General features: G+C 41.2%; 1 protein-coding gene across 1 annotated transcript in view; it reads left to right on the forward strand.

The window, feature by feature from the left end:
• GSR (glutathione-disulfide reductase) overlaps positions 1-17,825 on the forward strand; it is a 41,355-nt gene extending 23,530 nt beyond the window's left edge. The window contains exons 5-13 of the mRNA XM_044304503.1: positions 679-826; positions 2,052-2,106; positions 4,399-4,498; positions 4,591-4,677; positions 6,523-6,681; positions 8,813-8,924; positions 12,741-12,872; positions 17,064-17,197; positions 17,452-17,825. Of these exons, the coding sequence (XP_044160438.1) occupies positions 679-826; positions 2,052-2,106; positions 4,399-4,498; positions 4,591-4,677; positions 6,523-6,681; positions 8,813-8,924; positions 12,741-12,872; positions 17,064-17,197; positions 17,452-17,601 (1,077 nt within the window). The 3' untranslated portion in view covers positions 17,602-17,825. The remainder of the gene's footprint in view (positions 1-678; positions 827-2,051; positions 2,107-4,398; positions 4,499-4,590; positions 4,678-6,522; positions 6,682-8,812; positions 8,925-12,740; positions 12,873-17,063; positions 17,198-17,451) is intronic.
• Positions 17,826-18,838: the final 1,013 nt, after the last annotated feature.

Genomic DNA, 18,838 nt, shown 5'->3' on the forward strand with positions numbered 1-18,838 from the left:
AAGTCAATGTATTCTGTATGTCTTCCGTATCCGTTCCGTTTTTGCAGAACCATCTATTGAAAATGTTATGCCCAGCCCAATTTTTTTTCTATGTAATTACTGAATACTGTATATGCCATACGGAAAAACGGAATGGAACCGGAAACACTACTGAAACAAAAAACTGAAAAACGGATCCGTTAAAATCGGCCCACAAAACACTAAAAAAGCCATACGGTCGTGTGAACAAGCCCTTATGCTCTTTGGGTTCAGTGGATCCAGATTCTCACAACCGTATTCAAACATCTGCTAGCTGATCTTCCTAAAACAGTGGAGGACATGGAGAACCATCCCCATAATAACGTTAATGGTGTTGGAGTGAGATGTTCCAAGAAGCACTGATCAATGTGCTCATATGTTTTTGGCCATTCAGCGGCCTAGAGATATCACCGTCCATCTGTGATGGAAAACCAACATCTACTGATGGGCTTCACAAATGGTAATACAGATAAATGTGATTCTTGTCAATGAAAAGAGACTTGTAACATATAGATAGAGCTGATTGTATATATTCACCTGGGCAACATTTGATTATAGAGTGACATGTAATGACAGTGTAACAAATGTTATTGCCCAGCATAGGAAAAGACAATGTTCTGCATGGGACCAAATACTACATTTTCCTTCTGTTTAACATAGGCACAAATAGAAATTATCAGAGGTCATGCAACCTTTACATCTGACCCCGAACCGACACTGGAAGTGAATGGTAAAAAATACACCGCCCCACACATTCTAATTGCTACAGGGGGTAAACCCACCATGCCATCGGACACAGAGGTTCCAGGTAAGCAGCTGCATATTAAAGGGGTTGTCTCACCATGAACATTGGTGGCATAACTCCAGGATATGCCACCAGTGTCAGACAGACGCGGGTCCCAATTCTGGGACCCACACTTATCTCTAGAAATGATTGCCCAACGTTTGGGAGAGAGCATTGCACATGTGCAGCCACCTTCTATACATTTCATAGAGAAGTGGCGCACTTGCCTAATTTTGGAAGTCCCATAGAAATGAATGTAGAGTGCTCTGCCCAAGTGTGGTCACCGCTCCATTCACTTCTATAAAACTGCTGAAATTGGTCAGCGAGAGGGTGGTCGTCAATGCGTGGTGTGTTCTCCCAAACTTTGTATGCTCTGTTCTAGAGACCCCTCTGGAACTCGCACCGATCTGCCATTGGTGGCATACACTACCCTAGCGGTATGCCACCAATGTTTAAGGTGAGACAACCCTTTTGAGGGATGTACGCTTTTCAAACCACTGTTTTATTCCTACCATTTTGTGTTACAGCTGTGCAGACCTCTAGGTCTCCATGTTTATATGCTTAAAGAAACCCATGCACAGTCAAATCCTGTATCATGTGTTACTCCTGTCCCCCAAGAGCAGATAGAAGTGTCACATGGCTTTAGGATCTGGTTTTGTAGACCATAACTATGGAGACACCTATGTCTGCACAGGTGCTGTAGACACAGCCATTCTTTAATCATTGCTTTCTATGTTTAATATTGATGCATAACAGCTAAAGTATCTTTTTATCTATAAAGTGTAAAATGTGGAACTATGATGGTTGGTAGGCTGGTGCTACCTTGGAGGGAGATCTGTTTCAGGCATTCCTCGTTTTCCCAAACCACACAGTATTTTGAGTCCAACCAGAGGCAACATCTAAATAGAATTTGTATATTCTCCCCATATTTCTATGAGTTTCCTATGAATTTGGCCCTAATGCATCTGGGTGACCTGCACTTCTTAAATGTAGTTTGTTCATTTGCTCATTCCCGCTTGCCAGGTGTCAACCATATTTGCAGGATTCACATTTGTATGTATTCATAGGTGTATCCTGTGTCAGTGACACATCTCATTGTGTTGCTTAGTATCTCCTTGTGGTTTCCAGAAACAGTGAAGTTATACTATAGTCAGATGCTCATTCCATGTGTTAGTTGAGTTGCACTGTTTTCAGTTCACAATCCATGTCTGTCATATGTGAAATCACAGATTTTTCTTTTCTTTTTAAGGAGCCAGTTTGGGAATCACAAGTGATGGATTTTTTGAGCTTGAAGAGTTGCCCAGGTATACATTATGATTTACGGTGGAGGCCATTAATGACATATGGACACCAATGATATGGCAGCTTTTAGCCAGACAGCACATGGTGATCTTAGGCTGGGTTCACAGCACGTTTTTGTCCTACGTTTAACATATACACATTGAATGGATGCCTCCGACTGATGCCATTGACTGGTGTCCATCACCACTGGGTTTCATCGTAAAAAAAAAAAAGATATAGTTATGTTGCAGAACTCTGCAGGATAGAAAAGAGTAGTGCACAGACCATATCCGTAAATTGTGGGATGCACACGGACCGTATCTGTATTTTGCAGATCCGTGATCTGCAGACTGCAAAACAAATACGGTCACGTGCAGGAGGCCTCATATTGAGAGAGCTCAAACATCAGCTGCCATGATTTCAGAAACCATATGAAGCTTCATTCCACATAAAACTCAAATTTCTCCTTAATATTTTTTTTCATGATCAGAGAAGCTTAAAATCCGACCCCCCACTGTTCCTCTTCTGTGACATTTACCTGTTCCGCCGTCTGTCTCTACTTCCTCTCGACCATGGTAATGAGACTGTTTGACTGGCTGAGGTGGGCCACCGCTGCATTAATTGATTGGGTGAGCAGTTATATTTCCATTTTTGAGAAGGACCTAGTGACTGGAGAGGGAACCTGGAAAGTTAAGTTTTTTTTTTTTGGTTTTTTTTTTTTTTTTTTTTTTGGTTTTTTTAGCCAATCTGATAATTCTCTAAAACATTTTACAGGCTAGACAATCCCTTCTAATTCACAGTAGTCCAAGAACCTGAGATCTTTACTGCCTACTTTGGGCAGTTGCTGTAGCTGTCCCTCTGCCTGTCATAGATGTAACAGTATTTGTGACCAGTTAAAGGGAGGCTGTCAGAACATTTATGCCTAGTGAGGGTACCGTACTTTATTTATTATACTCACTTATATAGCACTACTATATTCCGCAGCACTTTACAGACATTAGCATCAGGCTGTCCCCAATGGAGCTCACAATCTAAGTTCCCTATCAGCATGTCTTTGGTGTGTGGGAGGAAACCGGAGGAACCCCACGCAAACATGGGGAGAACATACAAACTCCATGCGGATTTGGACCTAGGACCCCAGCGCTGCAAGGCACCAGTGCTAAACACAGAGCCACCGTGTGCTGCCCTGGTACTACATGTGCACACATACCATTATAGTGGTTGATCATTATTTTATTGCAGAGAAGAAATTGGCAAGTGCCATGCAGGCCCGGGCACGAATGGTGCACGTGGATACCAGTGATGTGGCAAATGGTTGAGGCTGTCAGTAATGGCATAATGCTATTAGGACCACCCCGGGACACTTGCCAACTACTTTCAAAGATTTTTGTGCCTACCAAGGTTTGGGAGTAGTTTAGCAACAATGGGGGAGATTTATCAAACTGGTGTAAAGTAGAACTGGCTTAGGTGCCCATAGCAACCAATCACCTTCCACCTTTCATTTTCCAAAGCAGCTCTGAAAAATGAAAGGGGAAATCTGATTGGTTGCTATGGGCAACTAAGACAGTTCTACTTTACACTAGTTTGATAAATCTCCCACAGTATTCTTCCAGTAGACTCACTTTAATGTATTTTCTTGACTGAACCCATTTTATTACAAATCATTAGTTTGATTAGTCATGGAAAGAAATTCACCAGCAGTGATGGTCAGTTCGCAGTGTTCGCTAGTGTACACATGCTGGCTGCCATCTTTAGTGAGGTGGACTCACCCGTCCGGCGATGCACAGGTGAGCCCTTACCTGTGCCTGTGTCGAGAGCCAGTCTGAAATCAAATGCAGGCAGTTCCGAGAACCGCTGCCGGGGGCCTTCATCGGGCTGTTCTCGGAACTGCCTGCTTCCGGTGACTGCATTTGATTTCAGACCAGCTCCCGGCACAGACACCGGTAAGGGCTTACCTGTGCATCACCGGACGGGTGAGTCTACCTTACTAAAGATGGCAGCCCGCATGTGTTCGCTGGCAAACACTGCGAACTGACCATCACTGTTCACCAGTGACCACAGGCAGCAAAATCAGTCCTTTGGCCTTGCAAACAGATGTGCTTAAGGAGGCCCTGTCACCTCTCCTGACATGTCAACCTTAGTAAATACCTGTATACCCCATAACATACCAACTCTGCTTTGTTCCATTCCTCTGTTATTCCTCTTAGAAATGTATAAATAAATCAGTGACTGTGTCACCATTTCTCTTGTCAGTAGTTTGTATATTGCCCTTGATATAAGTAATACAAGTGACTGCAGTGGTGTTCCTTTTCCAGGCGGAGTGTCATTGTTGGGGCTGGTTACATTGCAGTTGAGATAGCTGGGATTCTATCGGCTTTGGGATCAAAATCCGCATTGTTAATTCGTCAAGATAAGGTATAAATATTCAGTATTTTCTTGGAGAAATCTTGGAGAGGCTCATGTGTAGATGTTACGTTCTGCCATTTGTAATGTGTGTATCACTGCAGGTGCTGCGTACATTTGATTCCATGATTAGTGCAAACTGCACTGAAGAGCTTGAAAATGCAGGAGTTGATATCTGGAAATATGCCCAGGTAATTTATAAAGACTTCATTCCACCGTATGACCTGCCTTATGTAGGACCTTTATCCTGAAACAGTATTGCAGCTCTGTGCCATTCAAATGATTGGAGCTAAGCTGCAATACCAGACACAACCAGTGGAAGAAAGTGAGCTGTTTATGGACAAAGTAGACGGGGCCAGAACTAATTGCCTCCCTGGTCCATGCCTAGATAGGGTGGATTTAGGAGTTTGTGCATGCGCCAGGGAGATAGTTCTGGCCCAGTCCACAGTGGAAGTAACGTCCCTTCCATATCCCAGGCTGGAAACCTGGTAAACATCATCATAAGGTTGGCAGAAGATGGATTTTCAGAAGAGGAGCATGATGTGATCGGGTTGCCGGGAGGCCAATCCAGATTCTCCTACAATTATGTACTATGTAATTAAGGTAGCTTTGCACGACCTGATGGATCCCAGAAAACATTTACCCCTGTAATCAAACTCTAGTGTTTAAAGGGGTTGTACAAGATAGGAGTCTGATCGGTGGGCACCCGCTGCATTTGTCTCCCCGTATGAATGGAACAGCAGCAAGGATTAGCTCTATGGGACTGCTGAAGAGAAGCCTAATAAAAAGATCAGCAATCTTTGGCAGTTACATAGAAATAAATGGAGCAGCACCACTCTTGCTTGACTGCTCCATTCATTCCCAGAGGTCAGACCACGGATCACTTATTCTGTGGATGGGTTTAACGAGTCACTGTGCTTTCACACAATCTCATTTCATTTAATAGAGAATGGTGTAAATAGCAAATTTCTAAATTACTTTAAAAAAAAAAATCTGCCTGCATCCATCTGAAAAAAAAGCTGTAAAGTCATGGCCACTAGGGGTCTCACTTCCACCTGACTTACAGTCCACTGCCTGTTGTTAGGCAAGATCCGTCCCTAATAACAGGCGTCTGAGAGGAAGTGTCAGAGCTAGCTGAGATCCTGAGCCTGATAAAAGAACTGCTTCTACACTGCTTCTGAATTCAAAGGAGTATCCTGCCTTTTTGTAAGGGCTCATGCACATGACCGTTGTTGTTTTGCGGTCCGTTTTTCCATATCTGAGGTTTTTTTTTTCTCTTCCGTTCCGTTATTCCACAAAACATATCCGTATGGTTTCCGTATGCGATCCATTTTTTGCGGATCGGAAACGGAAACAGTAACTTATTAATCACCAAACACATGAGCAATGTGGGCTGGGCATAGCCTTTCTACAGTATGGATCCACAAAGTACAGATCACATACGGATGTGTTCCGTGTGTTACATATTTTTTGTGGACCCATTGACTTAAATGAGGCCTCGGGCCGTGATTTACGGACAACAGTAGGACATGCACTACTTTTTTGCGGAACGGAAATACGGAAACTGAATGCCAAGGGAGTACCTTCCGTTGTTTTTGCGGACCCATTGAAGTGAATGGTTCCGCACACTGTCCGCAAAAAAAATCAAAAACGGAATGGAAGCAGAAAATACGTTTGTGTGCATGAGCCCTAAGTGTGATTTCCCCCTATCTTATCTGTTCTGTGAGCTCCAGAGCTGAAAACAAACATAGTGGGAAGTAAGGGAAAGGATGTCTCAGCAGTACAGTGCTGGCAGATTTCACAGAAGGGAGATGCCCCCTTCTTCTGAGTGAAATGCATCTAGCTGTGCAACTGAAACGGAATAATATGGCTAAAAAAAGACTTTAGGGAAGCCCAAAAAACGATTGTTCCTTCACAGTTATGATTGTACAAAGAAGCACAGCCATTATGCAAACTTTTTTTTTTTTTTTTTTTACTCAGATACACTTTAAATCTTGGAACAATCTATTTTATTTGATGGTTCTGTGTTACTACAGGTGAAATCCGTTAAAAAGACAAAAACTGGTCTAGACATCAATGTTCAGTGCTCTGTGCCAGGACGCAAGCCAACAGTAAGAACTATCCAAGACGTTGACTGTTTGCTGTGGGCTATTGGAAGAGACCCCAACACAGAGGATCTGAACTTGGAGAAACTGGTAAAATTGGCATGGAACTGTAGAGAAAAAAGCGAATATAACCTAATGCCTATATAAATAAGTTATATTTTGTATACAAAGGATAGTGAAGAAGAGAGTGGGAAGAGATGTGAAATACAGTGCTTTTCGTGTTTTGGTGCCTCACAACCTGGAATTAACATGGATTGTTTGAGAATTTGCATAATTTAATTTACAGAACATGCCCACAACTTTAAAGATGTTTTTAATTTTTTTTTTTTATTGTGAAGCAAACAACAATTAGGACAAAAAAACACAAAAATTCAACGTGCATAACTATTCACCCCCCTAAAGTCAATACTTTGTAGAGCGACCTTTTGCGACAATCACAGCTCCAAGTCGCTTTGGATAAGTCTCTATGAGCTTGCCACATCTTACCACTGGGATTTTTGCCCATTCCTCCTTGCAAATCTGCTCCAGCTCCTTAATTTGGATGGTTTGCACTTGTGAACAGCAATCTTTAAGTCTGACCACAGATTTTCTATTGGATTGAGATCTTGGCTTTGACTAGGCCATTCCAACACATTTACATGTTTCCGCTTAAACCACTGAAGTGTTGCTTAGCAGTGTGTTTGGGGTCATTGTCCTGCTGGAAGGTGAACCTCCGTCCTAGCCTCAAATCACGCACACAGTGGGACAGGTTTTGATCAAGAATATCCCTGTATTTTTTCCATTTGTAACAGTGTGTGAACCTTACAAACAAGTTCCCCCACCTCCGGAGGATCATGATCCACCCAATGGTACGCAATCACCTTCCTCGCTTGATACATTATGCGGGTTATCGCTAATTTCTGCTCAGCAGCTAGTTGTACAGCCTAATACACATAATCTGGCATCTGCCTCCCCTCTTATCTCAAACACAATATCCCTGTATTTAGCACCATCCAGCTTTCCCTCAACTCTGACCAGTTTCCCAGTCCCGGCTGCTGAAAAACATCCCCACAGCATGATGCTGCCACCACCATGTTTCACTATGGGGATGGTGTTCTTTTGGTGATGTGCTCCAGACATAGCCGAAAAGTTACATTTTTGTCTCATCAGACCAGAGCACCCTTCCTCCATAGATTTTGGGAGTCTCCCACATGCCTTTTAACAAACTTACAATGTGCCTTTTTGTTTTTAGCTAAAAGTAATGGCTTTCTTCTGGCCACTCTGCCATAAAGCCCAACTCTATGGAGCGTACGGCCCTCTTGTCGTCCTATGTACAGATACTCCAGTCTCTGCTGTAGAACTCTGCAGCTCCTCCAGGGTTACCTTAGGTCTCTGTGCTGCCACTCTGATTAATGCCCTCCTGAGTTTTGGTGGGCGGCCGTCTCTTGGCAGGTTTGCTGTTGTGCCATGTTGTTTTCATTTGGTTATAATAAATTTGATGGTGCTCCTGGGGATCACCAAAGATTTGGATATTTTTTTTTTATAACCTAACCCTGACTTGTATTTCTCAACAACATTGTCCCTTACTTGTTTGGAGAGTTCCTTGGTCTTTATGGTAGTGTTTGGTTAGTGATGCCTCTTGCTTAGGTGTTGTAGCCTCTGGGGCCTTTTAAAAAGGTGTGTATATGTAATGACAGATCATGTGAAACTTAGATTGCACACAGGTAGACATCATTTCACTAATTATGTGACTTCTGAAGGTAATTAGTTGCCCCAAAGCTTTTTATGGGCTTCCTAACAAAGGGGGTGAATACATACGCACATGCCGATTTTCTGTTTTCTATTTCTAAACAATAGTTCTATTTATATAATTTCTCATTTCACTTCACCAACTTAGACTATTGTGTTCTGATCCTTTACATAAAATTCAGATTAACAAAACATTGAACTTAAGGCTGTAAAGTAACAAAACGAAACACGAAAAAAGTCAATGGGGGTAAATACTTTTGCAAGACACTGTATATACCGTATTACATTTTTAAGACTGCATATGAAAATGATGAACATCATTTCTTTATATTAGTTTGGTATTTATAGTATTTTGTCATATATTACTTTGTTGTTACCTGATTAGTATTAATAATATTATTTTACAATGATTTTGCAATTTGTATAAAAGGGCTGATTCCTTTTTACTAATATTTTTTGTACAAATCTTTGTCAACACCTTAACCTCTTTTAGGGTCTTGAGTTAGATGAGAAGGGCCATATTGTGGTAGATGAGTTCCAGAACACCAGCCGGAAAGGAATTTATGCTGTAGGTGATGTGTGTGGCAGAGCACTTTTGACACCAGGTAAGGTCATTTATAGTCAAATTTCCAAGTACTACGGGCCTGTGAACAGTAGTGGCAAAGCCATTAAAGTGCCATCATCATGACACAGTGACACTTTAAGATACAGGCATCTATAAGTAAGAATAGCTCAGTTCTGCTGAATTACTGTACCCCCGAGCTCTGCTACATTGGCTATTATTATTACTACCCTAAGATAATTGCACAAGTGGCAGGTTTGATGCAGAATTTTCTGACGCTGTTACATAGTTCTGAGGGTATTTGCAATAATCCATGCACATGCAGCCAAAACAACCCTATTCAGATGTATGAGGTGAATTTCACAAACATTTCTGCAACAAACCCTTAGGTTTCCTATAAATTGTCTCATGACAGTGATCATCTTCTGGTCCCCTAGTGGGACAAAAAGTCAAGTTAAGATTAGAAAATTAAGAATGAAGAAGTAAAAAAAGAAACGATTAGAAATCCCATATGTAATAATCCAGATCTCGATGAATAATGAACACCACTTCATACAAAACTCATCATATCTTTATTAATACATACAGTGCATGCCCACCAAAACTCAGACCAAGCAAGGAGTACAGTAATCTGAGATTTAACTAAGGAACCAATGATAACACTGAAGGAGCTCCAAAGGTCCACAATGGAGATGGATGTACCTGCCCATCGGACCACTATAAACGGTGTATTCCACAGTGGGGCTTTATGGAAGAGAGGAGAGAAAAAGCCATTGCCAAGGCGTTCTCCGAGTTGAATAAAAACTTGGGCAGCAGCAGTAAATGTGATAAAATAACAAAAGAGATACCTACGTTTCTTCCCTGCTGATTCCAGCATTGCACTCTGGTCCAGCAGTGACGTCCCATATACCGATGAGGCCGGTGATTGGCTGCCCGGTAATCTGTGCGCACAGAACGTAAAACTCTGCAGGACTGGAGCTTGACAGACTGAACTGTTACGGTAGAAAAATGCTAAGTATTGCTAAGTTTTGCTTACCATGGTAAGTATATTTAGCTATTTTATCACATTTACTGCTGCTGCATGCGTTTTTATTTCACTCTGACAACCCAATTAAAGAAAGGCATAAGGAAAGACGTTTGGAATCGCCCCAAGATTACCATTCCCACACTGGAGCGTGGCCGTGGCTGCATTATGCTATGGAGATTCTTTTCACCAGCAGCAGCTGGAAAACTGGTCAGGACTGAAGGAAAGATGGCCCTAAACATACTGCTAAAGCTACACTGCAGTGATTTGAGGGGAAACATTTAAATGTCTTGGAATGGAACAGCCAAAGCCCAGACCTCAACCCAATCAAGAATTGTGACATGACTTGAAGACTGATGTACACCAAGATAACTCCTCTAACTTAGAGTAGTTTTGCCTGAAAGAATGGGTAAAAATCCCAGTGTCTATATGTACTAAGCTAATAGAGCCATACCTTACAAGGTGGCTTCCGTATTGACTTTAGGGGGTGAATACTTATGCACATTAAAGGGAATCTGTCTGTCAATGACCTTGGACTATATTTGCAATACTACATGTGTAGATCTTTATTTTTTATTTTCCTGTACCCTCGGTTCGCCCACTATCAGCTGTCAAAGCTGCTCTGAAATACACAGTTTAGACTGCAGTTTTTTGCTAACACAATGGAGAGGACTCCTGTGTGTGTGCACGGCAGTCCAGACTGTGTATTTCAGTGCAGCTATGGGCACTGACAGCGGGGGAACCGGGGGCCGTAGGAAAATCATTATCTGCAGGAATACTGCAGATAATAGTCCAAGATGATGGTGACAGGTTCCCTTTAACCACTCGCAGACCTCCTGTTGACTGATCATATAATAAAAATAAAAAGAACACACTGCAGCTTCTAGCCCTGCCCCGGTGATCATAAACTATATATCCCTGTATATTAAATACCATGTTACACCTCATGGGATATTATGTGTGCATAGTTGTCGGAGGACTACTAAGTGTTTACTGTATACCTATTTGGTATTACTTACCAGCATGTCTCCTATTCCTAGGTGCTATGGCCTAGGCCAGTGGTGGCGAACCTATGGCACGGGAGCCAGAGGCGGCACTCTGAGCCCTGTGGGCACCCACGCCCTGGAAAAAGTCTATGGTGTACCAATATGCCTTAGACTGTTCCTGCCATTCATCAGCGCAGGATACACTATGAATGACACAGGCAGCGCATTGAATGTAGGCAGGATATTATAGCTAAATGATAAAGTACATGGAAGATATACTATATTGGTATTCAGGTTAAATTGCTGTGTTGGCACTTTGCGATAAATAAGTGGGTTTTGGGTTGCAGTTTGGGCACTTGGTCTCTAAAAGGTGCGTGGTAGTAACTGGTTTTGTGTACCAGGTGTCTCACTTGTCTTTCTCATCTTCTGAGTGGACCTATGATTTTTACAGTTTTTTATGTAAATGGTTTTAGATAGAATTTTTGTATGAAATTGTGCCCAGCATTTTAGTATCTTCTATAGGTTGCAAAATGATTTAATGAGTTAATAGAATCTCAAAAGTAGTTAAATAAGTCATTGTGAGATACACCCTTTAGATACTGCTGTTCTATTCTGCTATTAAAAAAACACCCATTTAGGGCAAAATTCTTAAAAAAATATAAAAAATAAGTAGTTAAACAAATAGTACAGTCTATATTACCACCACAGTCGTAGCAACATGTAAAAAAAAAAAGTTACCTTATTTAAATGGCATTTTAAATCGCACAATTGCTGTTTTTATCCCATTCCCCTCCCCCATAAAAAAAAAAAATGAAAATCAGTCAAATTATTTGTAGCTCAAAATGGTGCCAAAAATACAACTCATCCCACATAAAACATGGTATCATACCGCTTTGTCAATGGAAAAATAACGGTTACAGCTCTGGGAATGTGTTGTTAAAAAACATTGCTTGATACTGATGGTCCAAAATAATCTAGTGCTTAAAGGGAACCTGTCACCAGTTTTATGGTGTCCTAACTAAGGGCAACATAAATAAGTGACTGATTCTCTTAGCAAAATGCTGGGTCACTTTCTTTAATTGACCCAGTCAATCTGCCAACATCTTGTATTGAAAAGCTCCAGCTAAAAATGATGAGTCATGAATATTCATGAGCTCCTGACTCTCCCTGCTGCTGATTGACAGATTGTTTCTATAGGAATCGGCAGGGGAGTGGCTATAGCTCTGAATTAAATAAACGCTGGACTCAATGACATCACGCTGGACTCAAATCAGCTCATTAGCATGCGGCATTTTTTGTGTATATTATGAGGTAACCATCTGTCACACCAGTAAGTGAATACATCTAAGGCACTTTTTAGTAGTTAGATTGTATATAATTAGTTAGATTATAATCAAATATCCACATGACAGGTTCCCTTTAAGGGGGAGGATTCCAGTGTAAAAAAAAAAAATGATGGCAGCAAGCTCAGAATGGCTTAGAAACATAAAAAAAACTATATATTTCATATCCCTTGGGTTTCCGCTGCTGTCTCCACTCCCATGTCTACATATTGGAAATGCGCTCTGTCAGTCACTCGCAGAAGCGGGTCTCTGCTGCGACCAGTGATTGGCTGAGAGGGCATGTTCTGCATGCTGAGGTGGGAGCAGTAATTAGCGAGCAATGTGTACCTTGACAGAGTCAGAATGGTAGTGGTGGGGGATCGGTGAGATGAGTATCAGTTACTTTTCTTTTTTTATTTAAGCAGTTACCATCAATTATTTAACATTAGGAACCCCAATATGGAATGTTTTTGGATTTAAGAGCCATATTACTTTCATCCATACGCATTTTATATTTTATGCTGTAGTTGCCATAGCAGCAGGAAGAAGACTGGCTCAGCGATTGTTTGAAGGGCAGGAGGATTCCAAGCTTGACTATAACAACATTCCAACAGTGGTCTTCAGCCATCCTCCAATAGGAACTGTGGGACTTACTGAAGGTGAGAAGTGGTATAAGCTAACACCATTGTATGTACACTGTGGGTGATCATTACTCACCGATTGACGGATATATTTGTATGCACACTTATACAGGAAAGGCTGTCTATCATTGACTGACTCTGCCCACAGGACTCCTAAGGACAGAATGAGCAGAGAGCTAATCCCACAAAACTATATATCAATCACCTCATCCTGCTCTATAACATGCTGTCTGCAGATAGGGTACCATGTTTTTTTTTAAGTATCTCTTATTGAGGATAGACCACCATGTTTAACATTTAAGATTCCTTTTAAGCCAAGAGTTTCTAGAAAAGTTATGAGGAGTCATAGCAAAAAAGGAGGTCAGGCTGTCGGTATCCAATCTGCTAAATTATGATATGGCAGCACAAGCAGAGAACTAATGCTGAAAATAATAGGCCTCTGTGGAGGGATCTAGAGGAGGATCTAATATTTCTACTGAAATGGGATGCTATATTATGGAGTTGGGAGAAGATACCAAACTGATTTATAGAGATGGTCAATTTTTCTTTGGATCTATGGTCAGAAATATAAATTCAGGTCAGAAGTCATTGGTGATGGGTTTCAAAAACTATCTCTTTGAACCTGGTCTAGATGGTGATAATTTTGGTTGGTGGAAAAGGATGAGGACTTTGAGGCCTAAGCAATTTCTGGTTAATGGAACAATAGATAATATTGAAAATGACATTGAAAAGTGGGAATTCCCACTTGGCGAATATGTAAGACTATTACAAATGATCGGGTTTGTTAAAAAGGTGTGTCAAAGGGGAAATAATGAGGTGACCTAGTTGGAGAAGTTATATTTATCACACCCTTTGAGGAATGGTGTCATTTATATTTGAGGATATTAAAGGGAATCCATCACCAGTTTTATGGTGTCCTAACTGAGTGCAGCATAAACAAATGACAGATCTCCTTAGCAGAATTCTGGGTCGCTTTCTTTAATTGTTTCAGCCATTTTGGTAAAATCTTGTATTGAACAACTTCAGCTCATGCCGATGAGTCCTGAATATTCATGAGCTCCTGGCTTTCTCCACTTCTCTGCTGCTAATTCAGTTAGAAAAAATGGTCAATCAGTGACAGGGGGCAGAGAAAGCCAGTAGCTCATGAATATCAAGCTGGAGTTGTTAGGACCTAGCAGCATAAAACTGGTGATTCCCGTTAACAGTCCTCCACATGTTAAGTTAGATTGTATAAAGAAGTGGGAAGAAGATTTGGGGATTAAGTTGTCTAGAGTGGAACAAAATTAGTGAGAATTTGAGTAGGGGAGTAGGCAAATGTTAATGAAAGCATTTAGATAGAGCATATTTAAAGGCCATCTAAAGGATCGGCCCTGTTAAATCAGCCATAATACCTGGCAAGGCCAACATTGCTGATGAAAACTTACCTTTCTGCACTCGAACCATGACTGTGTTTAGGAGAAATAAGTGTTTTTTAAAATATGCAACTTAGGGCTTAAGTGCATTGAGGGTGGGACCTAGCCCTGCAGTGCATCTTAGCTACTTGTCTCTTCTTCCCTGGACACTCCACCTGGACATCTAGTCCTGTCAGTTAAGCAGAGGTGGAGTGTTCAGGGAAGCAGACTGGAGGAGCTAAGCTGCACCAAGGGGCTAGGGCCTGCCCTCAGAGAACATAAGCCCTAATTTCTCCTAAACGCAGCAACGGATAGTGAGAATAACGGTATGTTTTTAATCAGCAGGGCCAGAACTGGGCAAAAAGTTCTGGGAGGAAATTGGTGATTATACAGACGTGGACAAAATTGTTGGTACCCTTTGGTCAATGAAAGAAAAAGTCACAATGGTCACAGAAATAACTTTAATCTGACAAAAGTAATAATAAATTAAAATTCTATAAATGTTAACCAATGAAAGTCAGACATTGTTTTTCAACCATGCTTCAACAGAATTATGTAAAAAAATAAACTCATGAAACAGGCATGGACAAAAATGATGGTACCCCTAGAAAACACAGAACATAATGTGACCAAAGGGACATGTTAATTCAAGGTGTGTCCACTAATTAGCATCACAGGTGTCTACAACCTTGTAATCAGCCATTGGGCCTATATATATGGCTCCAGGTAATCACTGTGTTGTTTGGTGATATGGTGTGTACCACACTCGACATGGACCAGAGGAAGCAAAGGAAAGAGCTGTCTCAAGAGATCAGAAAGAAAATTATAGACAAGCATGTTAAAGGTAAAGGCTATAAGACCATCTCCAAGCAACTAGATGTTCCTGTGAGTACAGTTGCACATATTATTCATAAGTTTAAGATCCATGGGACTGTAGCCAACCTCCCTGGACGTGGCCGCAGGAGGAAAATTGATGACAAATCTAAGAGACGGATAATCCGAATGGTAACAAAAGAGCCTAGAAAGACTTCTAAAGAGATTCAAGGTGAACTTCATGCTCAAGGAACATCAGTGTCAGATCGCACCATCCGTCGTTGTTTGAGCCAAAGTGGACTACATGGGAGACGACCAAGGAGGACACCATTGTTGAAAACGAATCATAAAAAAGCAAGACTGGAATATGCCAAACTACATGTTGACAAGCCACAAAGCTTCTGGGAGAATGTCCTGTGGACAGATGAGACAAAAATCGAAGTTTTTGCCAAGGCACATCAGCTGTATGTTCACAGACGAAAAAATGAAGCATATCAAGAAAAGAACACTGTCCCTACTGTGAAACATGGAGGAGGCTCTGTTATGTTCTGGGGCTGCTTTGCTGCGTCTGGCACAGGGTGTCTTGAATCTGTGCAGGGTACAATGAAATCTCAAGACTATCAAGGAATTCTAGAGAGAAATGTACTAGCCAGTGTCAGAAAGCTTGGTCTCAGTCGCAGGTCATGGGTCTTGCAACAGGACAATGACCCAAAACACACCGCTAAAAACACCCAAGAATGGCTAAGAGGAAAAAATTGGACTATTCTAAAGTGGCCTTCTATGAGCCCTGACCTCAATCCTATTGAGCATCTTTGGAAGGAGCTGAAACATGCAGTCTGGAAAAGGCACCCTTCAAACCGGACACAACTGGAGCAGTTTGCTCATGAGGAGTGGGCCAAAATACCTGCTGAGAGGTGCAGATGTCTCATTGACAGTTACAGGAAGCGTTTGATTGCAGTGATTGCCTCAAAAGGTTGCGCAACAAAATATTAAGTTAGGGGTACCATCATTTTTGTCCATGCCTGTTTCATGAGTTTATTTTTTTACATAATTCTGTTGAAGCATGGTTGAAAAACAATGTCTGACTTTCATTGGTTAACATTTATAGAATTTTAATTTATTATTACTTTTGTCAGATTAAAGTTATTTCTGTGACCATTGTGACTTTTTCTTTCATTGACCAAAGGGTACCAACAATTTTGTCCACGTCTGTATATGGTTTTAGGTTTCCAGATTGAGGTGAGTTCAGTAATTTACTGCATTTGTTTGGTGAAAAAGCTTCAGTGAAAGAAAATGCAATATATTACCCCTGTTTGTAGAATATTGAGCAAGAGAATTGAAAAGGTCTGAGTCAAAATTAGTAGATGTGGTGGAAATACCGTAGCAAACTTTATTAAGGATTGATTAGAGAAAGTACAATTTGATAGGTTAGTGTCTTGAATTTATGGAACAGATACTGTATCTTAAAAAATGAAATAAATGGACGGCACTCGCAACAGGTGGGATATGTGGATAAGTTTATTAAATAATAAGGATAGGATATTCTTTTTTAAAACATTTTTAAAACATTGATTAGCTGTTTTGAGCAGCCACCGATGCCAGAAACAATACAGTGGACAGAAACAAAAACACAAGGTTCTACCCACTGTGTAGTGGCTATGCCAGGGCACTGCAGCTTAATTCCCCCACAGAGGACGCAGCCTTCTGTCCACTATATAGTTTGCAGGGTCGGTTGCTGCCCAAACTAGCTGATGTGCGGGGTGTCAGACTGTCACCGATGTGATACTGATGACCCATCCTGAGGATAAGCAATCATTATCTAAGTTCTGGAAAACCTCTTTAGGTATTTCAGTGTAGAGTTCCGTTTATACCGTTCAGGCAGTATAGTAGAGACTGTGTATCAATGAACCCTGTGTAGCATCTATTATGTAAAGTAAATTGATCATATCATCTCTAAAGTTTATAATCTTATTGTGCAATATAATTTATAATTTGTGTGTTTTAGAGGAAGCAGTAAAAGCCAAGGGTAGGGAGAATGTTAAGATCTACACAACGTCTTTTTCACCAATGTACCATGCCGTAACCAGAAGAAAAACTAAATGTGTTATGAAGCTGGTCTGCGTTGACAAGGAGGAAAAGGTGAGGTTGGAACTTCTTTAACCCCGTATTGATTGATCCGTCCTTCTGAAGCACATTAAAGGGTTTGTCCAGCAGGGAACAATTATGGGGAAATGACTCAGAAGTCATACTCACATTATAATGCTTTTCTGCTCAGTCAACCACTGGCTAAGGCAAGTCACCGCTACAAGGTGGAACCAGGAAGAAGAAACCAGCCACGTCTAGTTCAGACATACCGTATGTCCCCTGCCTTATACTTGCCTTTTGTCTTTTAGGTTGTAGGGTTGCACATGCAAGGACTGGGATGTGATGAAATGTTGCAAGGATTTGCCGTCGCTATCAAAATGGGAGCCACCAAAAAAGACTTTGATAACACTGTTGCTATTCACCCAACTTCCTCGGAGGAACTGGTCACACTACGTTGAAGTTGTTTTGTACCTCGAACAAGAGCAGTGATTACGAGAACATTATTTTGTCTACTGAATTTCACACATACAGTCCATCCTTATTTATAAACCTTTTTTTTCTTCTCTGTCCTAGTCCTTTTAAGCTGATCAAGTGCCTTTTAATAAATTCTTACATCACGCTAATATTTGGTTGCAACAAAATTGATGATGGAAATAATAAATAAATTGTGCATATGTTGGTAGTTAATGTTTTATTTCTTCAGTACGTGTAATAACCCCCTAACAATTTTCCCTGAGCTCCGCTCAGGCTTTGGGAAAAGGGCCTAACAGTTCAGCCCAAGCAAAGTTCAGGAAGCAGGATGAGGGTGGGGTGTCTTTTTTTTTTAACCCTTTGTCAGGCTGTGTAGCTTAGAACCCACGGCCTGGAGGGATTGCACCCAGTTTATTCAGTTTTTGACTAGTACTGCTGTTATAAAGCCAGGCTTAGGGTCCATTCACACGTCCGTTTTTTCTTTCCTGATCTGTTCCGTTTTTTCAGGAACAGATCAGGACCAGATCTGGACCCATTCATTTTCAATGGGTCCTGGAAAAAATCGGACAGCACAATGTGTGCTGTCCGTTTCCATTGTTCCGTTCCGCATGTCCGTTTAAATATAAAACATGTCCTATTCTTGTCCTGAAAAATCGGATCCTGGTACAATACAAAGTCAATGGATCCGCAAAAAACGGATGACATTCGGATGTCATTCCGTATGTCATCCGTTTTTTGCGGATTCCGTTCCTGGAAACACATAACAAAAATAATATTTATTTTTTTTTTCAATTTTTTTTCAATGAAATCCAAACAACTTTATTTGATTATTGAAATGTATACATGTTCCCGTTTTTTGCGGATCCGCAAAAAACGGATGACATACGGATGACATACGGAAACATTTTCAGGAACAACGGATCCGCAAAAAACGGACCGTTTTTCAGGATGAAAAAAAACAGGACGTGTGAATGGACCCTAAGCTACATAGCCTTTGCTCTGTTTTTGGTGTGGCAGTTTGACAATGGATCCGGCGACCAGGGATTTCCCTTAGCCTGGCCGAACAAACACAATTTAGGAGCTGTGGGCGCGCACTGTCCACCTGACATGAGACAGGCACGTCGCCTGTCTGTGATGTATTGTGCAGCCGGGCTTCACACACAGATCGTCTGCCCATGTCTCTGTCAATAATTAATCCTCCTCTGCAAATGACATAAATACTGT

The sequence above is a fragment of the Bufo gargarizans genome, chromosome 1 (assembly GCF_014858855.1).
Source record: "Bufo gargarizans isolate SCDJY-AF-19 chromosome 1, ASM1485885v1, whole genome shotgun sequence".
Classification (NCBI taxonomy): domain Eukaryota; kingdom Metazoa; phylum Chordata; class Amphibia; order Anura; family Bufonidae; genus Bufo; species Bufo gargarizans.